The sequence below is a fragment of the Kryptolebias marmoratus genome, linkage group LG22, assembly GCF_001649575.2.
Source record: "Kryptolebias marmoratus isolate JLee-2015 linkage group LG22, ASM164957v2, whole genome shotgun sequence".
In the NCBI taxonomy this organism is placed as follows: Eukaryota; Metazoa; Chordata; class Actinopteri; order Cyprinodontiformes; family Rivulidae; genus Kryptolebias; species Kryptolebias marmoratus.
Genome location: NC_051451.1, coordinates 20,211,665 through 20,229,365, shown reverse-complemented (window position 1 = coordinate 20,229,365; position 17,701 = coordinate 20,211,665). Strand labels below are relative to the sequence as shown.

At 40.8% G+C, this 17,701-nt stretch overlaps 1 protein-coding gene across 1 annotated transcript; it reads left to right on the top strand.

Moving 5' to 3' along the window:
* Window positions 1–1,661: 1,661 nt before the first annotated feature.
* On the top strand, window positions 1,662–14,055 carry LOC108245642 (exportin-5). Its single transcript, XM_017432734.3, has 33 exons — window positions 1,662–1,886; window positions 2,218–2,339; window positions 2,420–2,492; window positions 2,583–2,720; window positions 3,049–3,231; window positions 3,330–3,356; window positions 3,455–3,640; window positions 4,267–4,343; window positions 4,430–4,474; window positions 4,569–4,659; window positions 4,778–4,861; window positions 4,976–5,101; window positions 5,178–5,268; window positions 5,349–5,477; window positions 5,737–5,852; window positions 5,962–6,117; window positions 6,285–6,326; window positions 6,408–6,497; window positions 6,586–6,785; window positions 6,878–6,980; window positions 7,652–7,833; window positions 7,959–8,059; window positions 8,165–8,261; window positions 8,390–8,526; window positions 8,712–8,809; window positions 8,890–8,936; window positions 10,197–10,306; window positions 10,838–10,897; window positions 10,988–11,082; window positions 11,176–11,283; window positions 11,649–11,786; window positions 11,904–12,068; window positions 12,309–14,055. Exons 1-33 carry the CDS (start codon window positions 1,785–1,787, stop codon window positions 12,453–12,455), a joined length of 3,666 nt encoding a protein of 1,221 aa, XP_017288223.1. The 5' UTR covers window positions 1,662–1,784; the 3' UTR covers window positions 12,456–14,055.
* The last annotated feature ends 3,646 nt before the right edge of the window (window positions 14,056–17,701 follow it).

Below are 17,701 nucleotides of genomic sequence, written 5' to 3'. Positions count from 1 at the left end.
TGGAAGAGGATGGTGAAAAATCTGGCAAGCGTTTACGTTGAGTAACATTATGTATGGGTTTTTCCTCACATCATTTTAAAAATGATGTTTGAACTGAGTCTTCAAACTTTACATAAACTATAGCTAGATGCACATGCACATATGAGCAGCCTGTGTGTGTGTTTTTGCAACAAGTTGCTCATAAAGGTGCCTAAACAGTTTCAAAGTGGTTCTATGAGGTTTTATGTTATTGGCCTATAGTGCAGTGGGTCATCAGAACCATGTGTTAAGGAATAATTTAAAAGATTACATAGTTTGCTTTTCTATATATATATATATAAATAAATGTGCAGTTCTAGGCACAGCCAAGATACTGCGCAAAACCCTCAAGCTCCCAGGCCTCTGGTAGAGGACCCGAGCTCAGAGGATGAAACGAGACCACTCGGAGGGTGAGAAGGGAATTTAAAAAATATATATATATATATATATATATATCCCTGAGACAGTCCAGCACATAACAGCAGGGTGCAAGATGCTGGCAGGGAAAGCATACATGCAACGTCATAACCAAGTGGCTGTCATAGTGTACAGAAACATCTGTGCAGAATATGGACTGGAAGCCCTGAGATCAAAGTGGGGAACACCCCCAAAGGTAGTGGAGAATGACCGAGCTAAGATCCTGTGGGACTTCCAGATCCAGACAGACAAAATGGTAATGGCGAACCAACCGGACATTGTGGTGGTGGATAAACAACAGAGGAAAGCAGTTGTGGTGGATGTAGCAATACCGAGTGATTGCAACATCAGGAAAAAGGAGCACGAGAAACTGGAGAAATACCAGGGCCTCAGAGAGGAACTGGAAAAGGCCTGGAAGGTAAAGACCACAGTGGTGCCTGTGGTCATCGGGGCCCTAGGGGCAGTCACCCCCAAACTGGAGCAGTGGCTACAACAGATCCCAGGAACAACATCAGACATCTCAGTCCAGAAATGTGCAGTTCTAGGCACAGCCAAGATACTGCGCAGAACCCTCAAGCTCCCAGGCCTCTGGTAGAGGACCCGAGCTCAGAGGATGAAACAAAGACCACCCGCGGAGGGTGAGAAGGGAATTTTTTTTTTTTATATATATATATATATGCACATAGGGGAGGGATTTTTGAGTAATATAGTATCTTCCTTGTTTATTTTCTTGCTATTTAAAAAAGTAATATAAATGCATCTATTTAAAAATGACCATACCAGGGTGACTAAAATTCAGTGAAACAACTCCAGCACAGGGTCAAATTCAAACAATTAGTAACATATATGAACAAAATAAATAAATAATGACTATGTCTAGTAATAGGTAAGTAGTTAGTATGGCTGAAAGGTAAGGTGAGTACTGGCAACTATGAAAGTTATAATTGACCATAAATAATTGAATATAAATCTATTTTGATACTAAACTAGGCAAAATAGTATTAATGATAAGGTTATAATACAATAAATACTTTCAAAGATTGTTATTTGTTTATGTTTTAGAAAGGCACATAATCATTTAAACCTCAAAATGCTGAAATAATCAGACTTTTAGTTATTTTTCGGATGAAACAAACTATTACAGGACTACAATACCTAGAATTCCCTTTTTTGGACGGCAAGCCTAAGGGTTCAAACCCGCTTGGCGTTTTGCGCACGTTGGCCGACGTTGTTGCTTCCCCCAGTTAGTGACACGCGCTGCCTGCTGCTAGCCCGCTGTAGTGCAGTTGTTTTGCATAAGGGAGTTGCTTACTTTCGTGTTAACGGTGTGACCGAAGCTACCTGAAGTCATGGCTGACCAGGTGGCTGCCACGTGCGATCAGCTTATAAAAGCTGTGGTTGTGATAATGGATGCAGAAACAAGCCAAATTTACCGAACGGAGGCCTTAAAGGTAGCAATGTTACCAGTTTTGCTAGTTAGCTTATAGCTAGCTTGTCGTTTATTGTTGCTTTTTTAGTGAGGCAAGCATTGCTTGCACACAAAGCTAAATAAGTTAACGTCTTAATTTAGTAATAACTTCTTAACAGCGGCTTAGAAATATTTGTTTTAGCATTATGTTGTGAAAAAGGGCAACAGAACTCCTATTTGTAGGTTAGCTCATTCATTTGAACCGCTACCTGGTGCCTTAACACGTGAATCTCTCTTTGCGTTATCTGATTAACCCTTCAGCGTTTAGTGGATTAAACTGTCTGCAAAATAACATGGTTTAATCTTCTGGGCAGTTTTGCGAAGAGTTTAAAGACACGAGCACCCTGTGTGTCCCATGTGGCCTTCAATTAGCTGACAAAACCCAGCCAGCTGTGGTGAGACACTTTGGTTTGCAAATACTGGAGCACGTCATCAAGTGAGTGGCGCACATGTGACCTAAAAGTAAATAACACGTTAAAAGCCGCCTATTCTCATATGTCTGATTGTACACTGCAGGTTCAGGTGGAACGACATGCAGCAACAAGAGAAGGTCCAGTTGAAGGAGTGTGCCATGCAGCTGCTGTCAACTGTAGGTGTGAGAGTACAAGAGGGCGAACGTAACCGCAGAAGGCTGTCTGACTTGCTTTTGATTTCTGCCGCTTCCACTGGGTCTTCACAGGGTACTCGTTCAATCCTGGAGGAAGAGAGCCACATCAAAGATGCCCTGTCGCGAATAACCGTGGAAATGATAAAGAGAGAGTGGCCACAGAATTGGCCAGACATGTTGAAGGAGATGGAGGCGCTCACCAGCCAAGGGGTGAGTAGCATGCCTGGTGCCGGAAGTGTCGCTTTTCTTTTTTTTTTTTTTCCTCAACCTGAGTAGATTTGATTTGAATAGGATTATGTAATGGCAAGCAAGCAAATGTATTCCTATAAGAGGTCACTAATTTTCATATGACTTCATCATGCAAACTTAGCCACGGTACAACAGACATCGTCATCTCTGACCTACAAACCTTAACGTCATTATATCATCAGTGTCACCCACGTTTGATCGACTTCTCTAAGCCAAAGTCCTCAGAAATTTGGGGCTTTTTTTTTGTGCTAAATGTTGGATAATAAAACCAAACTTGTGTTTGCTGTAGGAGGCACAGACAGAACTGGTCATGCTGATCCTTTTGAGGCTGGCAGAGGATGTGATCACCTTCCAGACGTTGCCCAGCCAGCGACGCCGAGACATTCAGCAGACGCTCACCCAGAACATGGATAGCTTCTTCAGTTTCATTTTGGCCATTCTGCATACGAATGTTGAGGACTATCGCAAAGTGGTCAGTGGTGGCTTAACACTTTTATGTCAGTGTTTGAAAGTTCATTTTGATTTCAACTGTAGACTTATTTGTTTTTTGTTTTTTTTTTTGTTATCCAGAAAGAAATACCTGGACATGAACTGCAGGTGAAACACTACTTCGCTGCTCCGAAATGAACTAAGTTACGTCAATTGCTTTGGTCTCGCTGTTCGTTTGTTTTTTGACCGTTTACCTCCACACGCAGGCCAGAGCTCACTGTCGAGTTGCCGTGGCTACACTGAACACACTCGCAGGCTACATAGACTGGGTGTCTTTGGTGCACATCACATCTGGAAACTGTAAGCTGCTGGAGATGTTGTGTCTGCTGCTGAGTGAACAGGACCTGCAGCTGGAGGCTTCAGAGTGTCTGCTCATTGCTTTGAGTCGGAAGGTGAGTTTCAAAATAAGAGGCATTAAATAGCTTCGAAAAACACATTAACTAGTTGATGGTTTTCCATCTTTTAATAGGGCACACATCACACCTGATGTCTACTGTCATAAATTAGTGTTTCTAACCAGCAGTGTCATTTAACAAGCCCGTTTTAGCACCTTTCTCCTTAGGTTAGTTGCATGAAGGGAGGTCTTTTTTTTTCCTGCCAATTTTACACCCATTCATGAAGTCCTGTAAAAGTGGAATATATATAAGGCTTGCAGGTGAAAAGCCTTGTAGCCATGATGACATTAATATTAACTGCTTTGATTGTTGAATACATTTAGCAGTTATTCTAACATTTAGAAGACAAAAGCACAAGTTTAATGAAGCGCCATGCAGATCATGACACAGCTTTGTCCTACATTTAATGTGTTTAAGCTTTAAAAAATGATTAAGAAACTTTCTCTAACTCATTTAGAAAATCTCAGAAAGCAAACCCATCAACCTATCAGCTGCAGTACGTTTCATTTTAACGTGTTGCTACCGTTAAAAGTTTAAATCATACTAATAATCACAAGAAATTAAGTTAAACAAAACAGTGGGCGATGGGAGCAGGTTTAGTCTTTACTGTCATGTTGCTACAGGGAAAACTGGAGGAGAGGAAGCCGTTCATGCTGCTCTTTGATGACGTGGCCATCAACTACATCCTCTCTGCAGCCCAGTGAGTACAGCTGCTGCTCCAGTATCACTCTGCGTTAACGTCAGACCCTTTCACTGTTGTTTAAAAGTGTGCGTGTCTGTGTGCAGATCAGCAGATTGTCTTGCAATATGTACAAATTCCTCCGAATCGCAGTAAGTTGTCTCACCTTTTATTGCGGAGAATTGTAACGACTGTTAATCCAGTCACGTTTATTTGTCGTATCTTCGTTGTTTTGTGCGCTTTCAGAGCAGTGGAGGTGGTGGAACGGCGGTACGTTTTTCTAAAGAGGCTCTGTCAGGACTTGTGCGCTCTGGGATTTCAGCTCTGCTCATTGGTGGTGAGTGTGTCCCTATGTGTTCATATCACCGTTGACCTCTCAGACGTGTGAACATCAGAGACATCTTGTTGCTGTGTAGGCTCTCTTTATGATTAAACTGTGAGAAATCTCTCCACAGGGTTCAAATGTGCAGGTCGAAGTACCGCCAAATCTCAGCAAGTACTTAGATGCCTTATTTGCCTTCACTATGCATTCCAGTGTGGTGAGCTACTATTTCTTAGTAATGGATTTTTCTCATCTAAACCCTCATAGTACGCATTTTGAGTAAACATAAAAGTTGTGCAATAATTTTTTTTTCTCCCACTCTTTTCTGCAGTTTTTAAAATCCTGCACTGGGCCAACGTGGTCGACTTTGTTCAAACATGAGACTCTGTCTAAAGTCCCAGTTGTTGTGGAAATGGCCATGAGATACCTCAAAGCTTCAATGACCACGCTTGTTAGGGTGAGACACCGGTTATCAGCATCATTCTCGGGGTAACTAGGAAACAAGCAAACCTTTATTTTATTTATGTTTTCAGTCTGGCTTTCCTTCTCGGAACGACAGCCCAAGTTGTGAGTACTCCCGTATGGACTTTGACAGCGACGAAGACTTCAACTCGTTCTTTATTGGTAGGTGCTATTGACTCGTATTAACACTTTTCAGAATAAATGCCTCTGATCTTTTACTTTTTATTCTCTACTCTTTAAAGCTTATCGATCCCAGCAGATGGATATTGTGAGATGCGTAAGTCACATTGTTCCTCTAGAGGCCTTCCAGACAGCAGCGGAGTGGTTACAGTTTCAGATCGCCAGTCCAATTGATCCTGGAGACACCAAGTGTAAGTGCTGAATCTCATTCTTGACACAAGGGGCATTAAAAAGCATTAAATGAATTTTGCAGAAATGAAGGCCTTAAATGGCGGCGTGTTCTCAGCCACAAAAAAAAAAATCAACTCTGTTTAATTTATTGTGACTTAAAAATGTGTCATACCAAAATATTAATGTTAAAGACTATACTGCACAAAGTCAAAATAGATTTTTTTTGTTATTTGTAAATTTTTATTTGCATAAGGTTAACCGTGCTTCCCATTTTTACAGCTAAGACCCCAGAGGGCATGTGCTCTCTGCTGTCTCCATCCGTCATCCAGTGGGATGCAGCCACCGTCTTTATGGAGTGTGTCACGTCTCAGATCTTCAAAAGTTTGAACGATGAGGTGACAAAACCATAACCAATCCCAGAATTAAAGCAACGTGTTTGAAAACAATCCCTGAGTAATGGGATCCATACCAACGTGAGGTCTTCTCTTGCCTCGCTCTGTGTAGAAGTTGCCGATCGATCAGAGTATGGAGCTGCTGCAGGCCCTGCTGAGCTACAAAACCAGAGATCCGCTCATCCTGTCCTGTGTGCTCAGCAACATCTTCGCCCTCTTCCCGTTTGTCGTCCACAGATCACAGTTCCTGCCACAGGTCCTCTCCGAGGTCAGATCCGTAATTATTCCTTATCAAGCATGTCTTACTGTAAGAACTTTGACTTTAATTGGATGATGTTTAAGCATCTGACTGTTAAGTTAGTCGTTGTTTTTGTGTCTGCGCCAAAAGTTTAAAATGCTTCTCTTTGATTAACTCCTGTTGTTTTGGCTCTGCAGCTGTTTAAGGCTATCACATTTGAAACTGATATGGAAGACAGGGTAAGTTTGTCTTTTCAGAAGTGAATGTTGTCATTTTTCTTTATACTTTGTCCAAAATTAAAGGAAAACTTCTGTTTCCAGGAGTCTTGGACTCGAGCTGTAAAGAACGTGAGGAGACAGGCCTGCTCTTCTGTAATCAAAATTTGCCGGGACTACCCACATTTCCTCTTGGTAAAAGTCTTTCTATCCCGATTTTAAATAAAATATTATTGCATATTAGGTGTGCGATGAGTGACTTTAGCGTTTTTTTTTTTCACAGCCTTGCTTTGACTCGTTTTACAGCGATGTAAAATCGCTGTTTTCAGGCGACAAAGTTCTGACTTACCTGGAGAAATGTTCCCTGATAGAAGCTCTGGTGCTCATCTCGAACCAGTTTAAAGACTTTGAAAAGCAAAAGACTTTTCTAGACGAACTGGTGGCTCCAATGATGGCAGAGTGGACCTCGGAAGAGCTGAAGAGGTGTGGGATTGTATTTTTTTTTGTCCTAAAATTGTACGCAGTGTGTTTTAAACATTACGAGAGATCATCTTGTGTTTGTTGCTGGTTTTCAGTGTGGTTTGGGACCCCGTCAAGTTCCTGTCCTTTGTTGGAGCTGATAAAGTGGTCGCTGAGCAAAGTGACGACAAAGATACAGCCAGCCTTCATCGAGGACGAGTAAGTCTAGACTGAAAACACGTGGGGGAGGGGGCCTCTGAGCACCACTTGCTGCCATGCGGGCAGATCGCAGGATCGTACCTCAACGTATCCAATCAGAACGTCATGCACACAAGCTCCTGTGTGTCACACACTTCGGCTCATCCAATCAGAAGTAAAAACGCACAGTCTTCTCTCCTTTAGTTTTATGATTTTCGGTTTGGCTCTCAGCACTCAATCTACAGCTGAAAAAACAATGTACTTCCAGGAGACAGTGTTGAACTTTGGTGCAGTTTGTACATCCCAGCTCTGGGTTTTATCCCCGCAGCACGCTCGGCGCATACGTGAAGGAGGCCGTACTTTAGTTTGGATTAGTTTAGACTAACGTAGGCATCGTCTGGTTTCTGCATTCGTCCGAGACATCTTTTCGATGATGGTTCAGTACGAATACATGTATCGTTACACCCAACAAATATAGTTCATTCTCCTTTAGTTACAGTGTCTATGGTTGTTTGCTGCATTAGCAAAGAACACTTGCAAGACAGACTAAATTCAATCACTGAATTTTAACTTTTCTATTGTCAGCTTTTACTTTTGACCAAAGCTGCAGACTGATTTGAAGTTATTTGTGTCCGAATGCTAAAAATCATTTGTAGGAAGCGATATTACATGTCTTCTTTTCCTCATCCTAGCTGAGCTTCTGTATGTACGCCATGATGGGGGTGGTGAGGCGTGCCCGCTGGCCTGCAGATCTAGAAGAAGCCAAAGCTGGGGGTTTTGTGGTGGGTTACACCTCTGCTGGAGCCCCCATCTACAGAAACCCCTGCGCTGCACAGTTCCTGGCCTTTTTGCCCAACCTACTAGCTCTGATATGGTACATAAGCTCACTACGTTTAATTTAAACGTGGACCAGACTGGTTACCTGATTTGTTCCAAAGATGCTTTCAAATGTTAATTCTGTGACTGTGTCGGTAACTCTTGTTCATTTTTGCACTGCAGGACTCAAAACTCTCTGTTCGTACCGGAGAACATGGCTCGTCTCAGCGAGACTTTCACCAGAGCCTTTGACGTGATGGAGGGAGAAAAAAACATAATTCTTAGTAAGAAGAGCGTTCTGCATTTGGCATTTTCCCTACAAGGACAGTCATATTAATATATTACAGTTATCTTACTGTTTTTTATATATATATTTTTTTTTTTTCTAGGTCTCTTTCAGCAGCCTCTGGATATTTACGGCACTCCGGTGCATAAAAGCAGTCTGGAACGCATGCAGGGGTTTTTCAGCTCATTATATGAAAGCTGGTGTGTGTTTTTTAATTTGCAATATTTTTTTTTTATTTTAAACTACCTAATTTGTGGCACGTGTCATGCTTTCCATCATGCCTCAGATTTCTTTTGCCTCTGAGCCTTTGCTCTTTTTGCTCCTGCAGCTTCCACATCCTGGGCTGTGCAGGCCCATCCCTGCAGCAGGAGTTTTACACCATTGACAAGCTGTGTGAAGGAATAACAGAGTCCGTTTTTTCCTCCCTCGACCACCTCACTGACCACAGACTTCGCCCAATGCTTCATATCCTTTTTCATTTGTAGACCTTTTGAATTATTAGGTTTTTCTCTTTTCCTGCCTCATTTGGTGTTTGAGAAGTTTACATTTTGTGCAGGCAGTTTTTTCCCTCAGACTCCTGCAGACCTTCTTTATTTAAAGTTTAAAAAAGCTCTTTTTATGTAAACTGATTTCCCTTAACAAGTGTATACGACTGTTTTTGAAGCAGCTGGTGATTTCCTGTCCTCCGGAGTACTTTGAGAGTGTACTACGCCCTCTGCTGGGTCCTCTGTTCGCCTACATGTTGCGGGTCAGAGTCCCGATCTGTATTTATTCTGGATGTGCTCAACCACATTTATTTATCCTCTGTACTTCTGCTTCAAATTACAGAGACTTAACGTCAAGTGGCAAGTGATCAGTCAGAGGACATCTGTAAAGTAAGCTGCTGTAAAACTGTTGTTTGCTTTTGTTTTATTTATTTGAAAACTGAATGTTGAAAGACCAGAAATACAAAATGCTGCTCACACTATTTGATAGAACTCTGAATATCTGCAGTTCATTGATTTTTCAGTAATCCTTAGGATATAAATGGAGGCTTGCTAAGAGGGTCATGGGAGTTTGACTCTCCGGTCTACATGTGTTTTGTAGATCTGGAGAAGGCTTAAGACGTGTTCCCCGGGGGGTGCTGTGGGTGTAAGGGGTGCCATTGTTGCTTTAAAGGTCTATCCAGTCCCTGTATAACCAAAGCAGGAGCTGCGACCGCATCCATAGTGGAGAAGATGAGGAAGAGCAGGAGCTCTGTAGATGTGCAGTAGATGTGGCAGGGGATGTTGGAGGCAGAGATCCTACGTCTAGGCACAAAGTCGAGACTTGTTCTTCTCGTTCAGGTTGGACTCCATCAGGGCTGTCCCTCGTCTCTGATCCTGTTTGATGGAGTCTCGAGGCGCAGTTGTGAAAAGGAGGGCATCTGGTTTTGGAACTTCAAGGTCTTGTCTCTGCTTTTTGCAGTAGATGTGGTTCTGTTGGCGTCTTCAGGCCACAACCTTCAGCTCTAAGTCTGAGGACGTGGTTCTCAACTGGAAAGGAGTGGAGTGCTCCTTCCTTACTGATTACCTTAGGTGATGAAAGGATGGAGCAGGAGATGGACCGTGGGATCTGGGTCTGGTCCACAGTAATGGGGGCGTTGCTTTGGTCTGTCACAGTGAAGTAGTCTCTCATCTGTGGTCCCTTGTCTATAGTCATGACCGAAAGAACGAGAGACCAGATACAAGCGGCTGAAATGAGCTTCCTTCGTAGGGCGGCTGGAGCTCAGCCTTAGGGATAAAGTTAGGAGCTCCGTCATCTGGGGGGAGCTCAGAGTAGAGCTGCTGCTACTTCGCATCCAGAGGAGTCAGTTGGTTCAAGCGTGCGATTAGGATGCCTCCTGGACGCCTCCCTTTGGAGGTTTGCTGGGCACGTCCTACTGGGAGGAGATCCTGAGGCAGACCCAGAACTCACTGAAGGGATTCTGTATCCTCTCTGACCTGGGAACACCTTGGGGGTCCCTCAGGAGAAGCTGGGGAGAGGGAGGTCTGGGTTTCTCTCCTGACCTGTTGCCTCCTCAGCCTGACCATGAATAAGCAGCAGAAGATGGATGAATATAAAATGAAGATGTGGAGTTACTGATGGTCTTGTTTTTTTGTTTGTTTTTTTTATAGTGGAGAAGATGAGGAAGAGCCGGAGCTCTGTCAGGACAGTCAGGTGACGCAGGAGATGTTGGAGGAGGAGATCCTACGTCTACTCACCAGGGAGGTTTTGGATCTTCTCAGTAAGCAACTTTTTATTCATCTTTTTTTTTGCAGTCCACTTGTAGCATACAGAGAAGAGGCAGCTCTGTTTTTGGATAAAACAGTCCTAACCCCCCGTCAAAATGAGAAAAAAGACACATTGACTCAACATGTATGTTGGTACATCAGTCGGTTTCTGTCTCGTTCGGCACAAGCACATTAGGATTCATAAACTGTAGTCCTTGCAAGAAAACTGACAGGAAATACTTCACACCTCTGCTTTGTGACCTGATAAATTTCAGCAAGCAGAATCTGTTCTTTTTGATTGGTCAGTTGTCTCACACCTCGTTCAGCCATAAAATGTGTTTCTGTTTAAGATCAGCTGCCTTGGGCAAGAAGTAAGTCACGAAGGAGATTTTTCCACATTGTTAAAAGGCACGAGAAAGAATGATTTGTGGGACTTTTAGGGAGCTGCTCACAACTGCCTGATCAGGTTTTTCTTTTTCTTTTTTTTTTTCCTGAGACGGTGGATTAAGTGCAGACTGGAGTTAATCTTCTTCCTTTTCTTTTAGCTGTCAGTTGTATTTCCAAAAAAGTGCCTGAACCTGCAGCAAACAAGGAGGAAATCGATGGTAAGAGGAAAATCATACTTAAACTTCTTCTTTTTTTCTTTCTCCAGTCTGAAAAAAAGTGCTTGTTCTGTTTGAATTGTGTTCTTACAGAAGAGGAGATGATGATGGATTCGGCGCAGCTGGTGTCTTCCCCGCAGCCCACAGAGGAGCTGACTGAATTTGGAAAGTGTATGATCAAAGATGAGGTCGGTCGGAGGTGCAACCTTCAGAGAGCCACACTTTTTTTTTTTTTTTAATAGCCGTGTATAAACTCAGGATTTCTGCTCTTCCTCTCTCAGAACATCTACATGTCACTGTTGACGCTTGCTTTCACCTCGCTGTCATGGAAGGACGCCACTAACTGTCATCGCACTGCGTCCGTGGTCTGCTGGACGCTCCTACGCCAGGTAACACACCTGATACATGTTTATACTTTAACTGTTGTTTCACATTTAAACTCAGGTTGCTTTGTTTTTAAATGTGACCAATCAGAACCTTAAAAAGAGCTAAACTAAGTGCTTTGAGATCTTCTTTCTAGACCTAAAATATCACAAAATAATTTCTCCTGATGAGGTGAGTGTGTAAAATAATCAGGGAGGTTTAAGTTATGCAGAGATTTGACTTATGTGCTTAAAGTGATATCATTTTGTCAAGTTATTTTCAGTATTTTGACCTTTTTTTTTCTTCATATGTTTTCATAATAAACATGCTAAACTTCCAGTTATTTAAGTTTTTTGCCACCTGTGAGTTTCCACTTTCATTCTCTCTTTAGGCTGTGGGTGGAAACCTTCTTCCCGAAGCAGTCACGTGGTTCTTCACCAGCGTTCTGAAAGGACTTTATATTCACGGGCAGCATGACGTCTGCAACGCGACCCTCTCTCATCTGGCCCTGCTCATCTATGAAAACCTGGTGAGGATCGTGACAATAATCTCCTCTGCCACACCTACTTCGTTTTGTCTCGTTTTCAAGAGAAATGCTTGGGCTAAGTGCTTGTCTTTACGACGTCTCTCTGTCCGTCTGTGTCAGCGGCCTCGCTACTTGGAGCTGAGAGCAGTGATGGCCCAAATCCCAAACATCAGTACCGAAGCTCTGGACCAGTTCGATCAAAGGCTCGTGGCTCCGAAGGGCCAGAGGCTCGGAGAGAAGAAAAAGAAGGACCAGTTCAAGAAGCTCATTGCGGGGATTGTTGGGGTAATGCCATAATTTAACCACTAGAGAGCAGTGCTGCACTTGTATTTCCAAGCGTTTCCCGCTCCTCTGATCAGAGGCTGCTCTTGCAGCGCGACTCAGCAGTGTGATTCTGTCTGTACTGTAAATCTTCTCTTCTCAGCGGCAGAAAATGTGCCTCAGCCCGACAGCGCTGTACAATCTAGAGAAATTCTCAGCTGCAGCTCTGAATAACCTCTCCTCTCCCTGTTCCCCTGCTAACAGAAAGCTCTGTGCCAGCAATTCAGGAAGGAGGTTCACATCCGCAATCTTCCATCGCTCTTTAAAAAGCCGAAGCCAGACAAGGATATAGTGGAGACTGAATCACTGGGCCTCGCAGCTCTTTTCGCCCCAGAGAATAACGCCCTGTAGGAACAAGTGGACTGACTGCAAACTGACTTGTTCGTACAAACTTTCCCTGATTCAGTGTCGCTGCTCAACAAATCTCTCAGCTCTTCTGTTTTTTGTTTTTTTTCAGTAGGTCGCCTCTTCAAACTCAGAGCCACAAAATCTGTTCACAAGCCCCACGTACGGGGCAGTTCCTCACACTGTATACCTTGTAAATCACCTTGTGTACTCTATTCCCATCTTTATACAGTTAAAAATGTGTAAAAGTCTCTTCTGTCAGGCTGTTCTAGGGGGATAAAACGGTCAAAACAAAGCAATCATTTACTGAAACTTTGATCCTCAGCTGTAACTCACTCAGACCATTCTGCTTTCTGTAACTTTATTTGGCTTTTTGTTATTTTAATGGGCCATAGCTGCACACACGCACACACTACCGCCGAGTTCAGGAGTACGACTGAGAGCTGAGCTGCAATTTGCATCTAACGATAACTTAAATAAGCAAAGAGTCTGTGCAGCAGCTAGCCGCAGTGGGAGCCTGTTACGGTCCTGTGAGGGACAACAGGAACATCTGAAATACAGAAGCCTTTTGTGCTTAAAAGGTAGAAATAGGATGTAATATAATTTTTAAGATTCGTGCATCCAGATGCGTTAAAATGCATTTCTTTCATCCAGGGATGAAACAAAGGAAAAAAGAAAATGTCGGTCAGATTCAGCTTACCTCTTCTACAGAAGATACCCTAAATAAACTGCTGGACTGTGTTTTTTTTTTTTTTGTAAATGGTTAATGTAATTGCATATAAGCCCAGCTGTCTATTTTCTAAATCTTACCAGATGGTTAAGCTAACGCAGGTTTGTAGTTTGCCAGCTCGGCGTGTCGGAACAACTTCCACGGCCCTGGAACAGTTTAGAGTCGCTCCCGAAGAACCGGCGAATAAATCGTCCTACGAATATTACCGCCACATGTCGTGCCAAAACACTGTCTGTAGATTTATGAGCAGGCAATATGTCCGAAGTCTACTTGTAATTTACAAACTATTTATAAATGGACCGAGCAACTAATGCGTAGCTTAATCCAAGTTTTATTTGTTATTTTTGGCCCTAACTGATGAATCGATGAAGATGCTGTTGATGTTATTTGTTTTATTTTTAAATGTTTGTTCATTTTGTGAGGCTTGGAAAGAAAAAAAGAACCAGCACTACATTCCTTCTATGTCCAGGTAATAATTTTTAGATGTTTGTTGCTGTTATAGAACCGTCATGGCAAACAATGATTTCCTTTTTTTTTGTTTTAAAACTGTTGTTGTGTAGTTTCAGACCAAAGTTCATGTCAGCTGTTTGCTGTCGTGTTAGGCCCCCCCTTTTGAATTAATGTTGACGAGTCTACATATCAGAAGCTTGTTTTACTGAAAACAAACCGTGCGTTCCCAGAAAAAGAGCAATTTAAGCCTTTTGTTTTTTCTCCTCCGACTGATTTGTTAAATTGAGGCAAATTAAAAAAAACAAAAAACATGCTTGTTCAACACTAAACCTTTCAGTACAAAAGATAAAATAGACCCTTTATTTTAAAGTGTGGTGTTTTTATATTTTTGTCACAAGTGTTTGTTTTTAATTAAAAAATTAAAAACTAAATCTGTCTGTTTGATATTATTTAGAGGACCGTGAAAGCAGATAATATTTGTCGCATACAGAATGGAAAAATTAGTGCTTTTTTTTTAAGTGTATCTGTATTTTTGCATTTAAAATTTAAGGAAAACTTGCATTGAGCGTGTTAATTTAAGCCAAAGTAATATTTACAGATTTTATTGATTGTCTAAAACGATGCTGAAAGATCTGTAAATATGTGTGAAAACCAAAGATTTTAACAATGAAAACTTTTCTTTCAGCTGATTTATTTGTCCTTTACAGAATTATTCCCACGTTTAAAGTCCTTTTTAAGGTGGGGCTGTGAAACCTTTTATGTCTTCTTTTCAGACGCAGTCCTTATTTTATGTTTTCTCCGCATCAAATGTCAATTTTGGCATCAAAAATCAAAATGTGAAGCTTTAAAAGCAATATGTTTTAAATTTATTGGTTCTGTGTTTGGTTTGTTTTTGTGGAAATGCCCACGCTTCATCTGAGCTGCTCTGACGCATCGTATGTCGGCTGAGGGCAGTAATGTGCCGTTTGTGTTCGCCTGCAGCCATAAAAGTGTCTCTGCCAGCTTTCTGTGGGTTTAGGAGCTGACTGGGATTTATTTAAGATTTTAACTATTTGAATAACGGGCTGCTGATTGGGCCTAGAAGTGCTCGGCATAATTCTTCCAAACCAAGTTCAGACTCATTAATTAAATTTTAATTCATGATGTTAAATAATAAAGCCCACTGCTGTGTATAAGTATTTTAACTGTTTGTAGATTAGTTTTAAGAAACAAAACATTTGATCCTCAGTAATGCAATATTATGGATAAACCTTAAACATTGCATAAATGATAGTTTTGTAATATGATAAACTTCCACTTATACTTTGCATCAAAACTATTTTTGTTGAATGGAGCAAAACGCTAAATCCTCAAATTAAAATATCTGAAGATGTTTCAAACAGAACTCAGTGTTTACTTTTGATATAAAGTAACTTTAAGCAACCCATAAAAACATAAATGTTCCTTATTTTTTTATTAGTATTTATTAGGTAAGTGGTGTTCTTCACCTAACATGTAAGTTACTGATGTTTTGCACTAATGTACTGAAAAAAAATCAGTTTTATGGTAAAAATAAAAGAATATTTAAACATACACACACACGTGCTGCCTTTATAAATAAACACAGGAGTAATCATTGATTTCTCTGGCAGCCTGGGAACCTGAAATGAGAAACTTCCCTCAAACGGAGCGGACGCTGCCCAGTGGGCTTCACTTTGATTACAGCGCACGGTATTTAGATGCCTTCACTCTGGACCAGGTTAAATCGAGATTTATCACCTGCTGTTAAGAAACAAGTTTTGTTTTATATGTTTCAGCGTGATATGGAAACTAATAATAATAAAAAAAAATCACCTGTTTAGAGTTGTTAGCTGCTCTAGTGTTGATTGTAAAACACCAATCAGTTGGTTTTGTTTTTTTTGGAGTAAATTAATCAGAAACTGGAACGAGAAGCAGGACATACCGTGGAGGATTTTGTACCAAAGTTAATTATCTTTTGGATTTGTTTAGCGTTAGAAAAGGATTGAAACTGAAACATTTACTGGGAAAGAAAAAAAGACTTGAGAAATAGAGATAATAAAGGGTTAGATGTGACATTTCTTCTGTCAGTACTGGCCTCCTGCCCACATTACACATCAGGGGATTTTTTTCAAAAATCAATATAACAAAAGAATATATTTGTCTTGATGTAATAAACAATAATCTTTGTCCTCTTATCTGGATTTTCCTCTGTCTTTCAGTGCCTCATTTTCCATCTGATGCGTAATGCTCCCCGACTTTTGCAACAAGGACAGTTAAGTGGAAAAACTGGCTTCTTTTCTTACAGCGCTCATGAGCTTGTACCTTGTTGTCACCTTGTTTTAATTTGGTGAATGACTCAGAACAGCATTCAAATATAAGTGAGGATTAATTAAAGTTTTAAAAAGATCTTACCGAGCGGATGGAGACCTTGTGTGGCTCGTTTTCTGACTCTCTTTTGCAAATCCACTCTCATGTTTTGGGGGAATAGTTAGGGAATAATCTTCCAAACAGTCTTGTTGGGATCAGTGAGGGTTTTGCTGTATTTACTGACCCCTCTACCCTGATAAACCCGCTGCAGAGATCATCATCATGTTACTGCCTCGCTGCAAGTTCTGCTTCATGTCAAACATCCTTTTAGGCTTGCATCAAATCTTACATTCAGAAAAACAAGCTTGTAGTTTAGTGTAGCCCTTTTGCATTTTTTCCCCCTCATCACAGATCACTTTGTTTGCAGGTTGGATTTGATATTCAGATATGAAGGGATATTTTAATTATATCAAGCTCCCTACTTTATCTAATGGTCTATAATGTGCTTTTAGCATCATTGCATATAAAAAAAACCCACAGCATTTGACCTTAAGGATAATGTGATCTTTACAGTACAATTATGTTACATCTTTATGGTGTACAGACACAAAACTGATGACTTTATTGAAAGGTCTTTTTTTATGCTCAAACTCTGAAATGTTCATGTTTTTATAGTTATAGTTTTCATATTTATCAGTCTGCTTATGTGGGAGAAATGAGGAGCACAAACTAAAAACGAAAGATAGATTCAGAAAACTTGTTAAAAACACCTGAAAGTAATAAAATAATTGTTTGAAGTGAATTTGTGTTTTCAATAAGATACCATGTTTTTGTGTTGGATCTAATTAATATTATTGAAAAAATGGGATTTTGTCTTTGTTATAATTAAATGATTTAGTATTTGGCAAACATCAGTGGATGGAAAATGTTTAACAACTCAGTATTCAGGGTCTCTCTAGTTTTACAAGTAAATTTAGATGAGAAAATCAGCTGGAAACCACATAAATCATCAACAAGTGTTTTATTTTTGAATAAAGCAAAGCACTTATTTGAATTTCAAATCACCTTAAATGCTGTACTCCTCACTCATTGTACCATATTTAGATCATTTTGTGGAGGCGTGGTTCAAAACACACAAAACACCACTGTTAAACTGAGTTACAGCCATTTTTGTACTAGCTATTGTCTATTAGCTGTGGCGGCCATCTTGAATTGAGGTAATTTCAGCAGTTAATCAGTTGAAGATGTACATTCAATGATTACTTTGTGACAATTTTATTGAAAATCGTTCAGTGTTTCATGAGATATTTTGCTAACTCAGCTCCAGCAGTTATTAATAAAGTTTTTAAGCAAAAATATAATACAATTTATAGCCCTTGAAGTATGTGTTGGGGATGATGCTCAGCCACTACCACACCAAATATTAGCTCAATATCTGTAAAATTGGCTGAGTTATACCCATTTATGCGTTTCCTAAGGTCAGTTGGCTGTGACGGCCATTTTGAAATGTATGGACTCCAACAGATAATCTATAGATGTACACCAGATGATTATAGGTGCATCAATAGGTGCATCCAGTGGTTCATGAGCAGGGGTGGAAATTAAAAATGTTTTACCAGCCACTCAAATATTTTACCAGCCACTATTTTTTGTTGTGACAAAAAGTAATTTCATATGATGATGATGATGGAGGTGGGTGGAAGCAGTTGTGCTGCCCTACAAGCTGAACAACACCTCTTTCTGGACACTGCATGGAAATAACTAG

Bases quoted from the DNA above. Each gene is read 5' to 3' on its own strand.
- LOC108245642 (XM_017432734.3), top strand. From the start codon at position 1,785: ATGGCTGACCAGGTGGCTGCCACGTGCGATCAGCTTATAAAAGCTGTG. The intron at 5,102-5,177 runs GTGAGACACCGG...TTATGTTTTCAG, and splicing joins CAATGACCACGCTTGTTAGG to TCTGGCTTTCCTTCTCGGAA. The intron at 5,478-5,736 runs GTAAGTGCTGAA...CCATTTTTACAG, and splicing joins TGATCCTGGAGACACCAAGT to CTAAGACCCCAGAGGGCATG.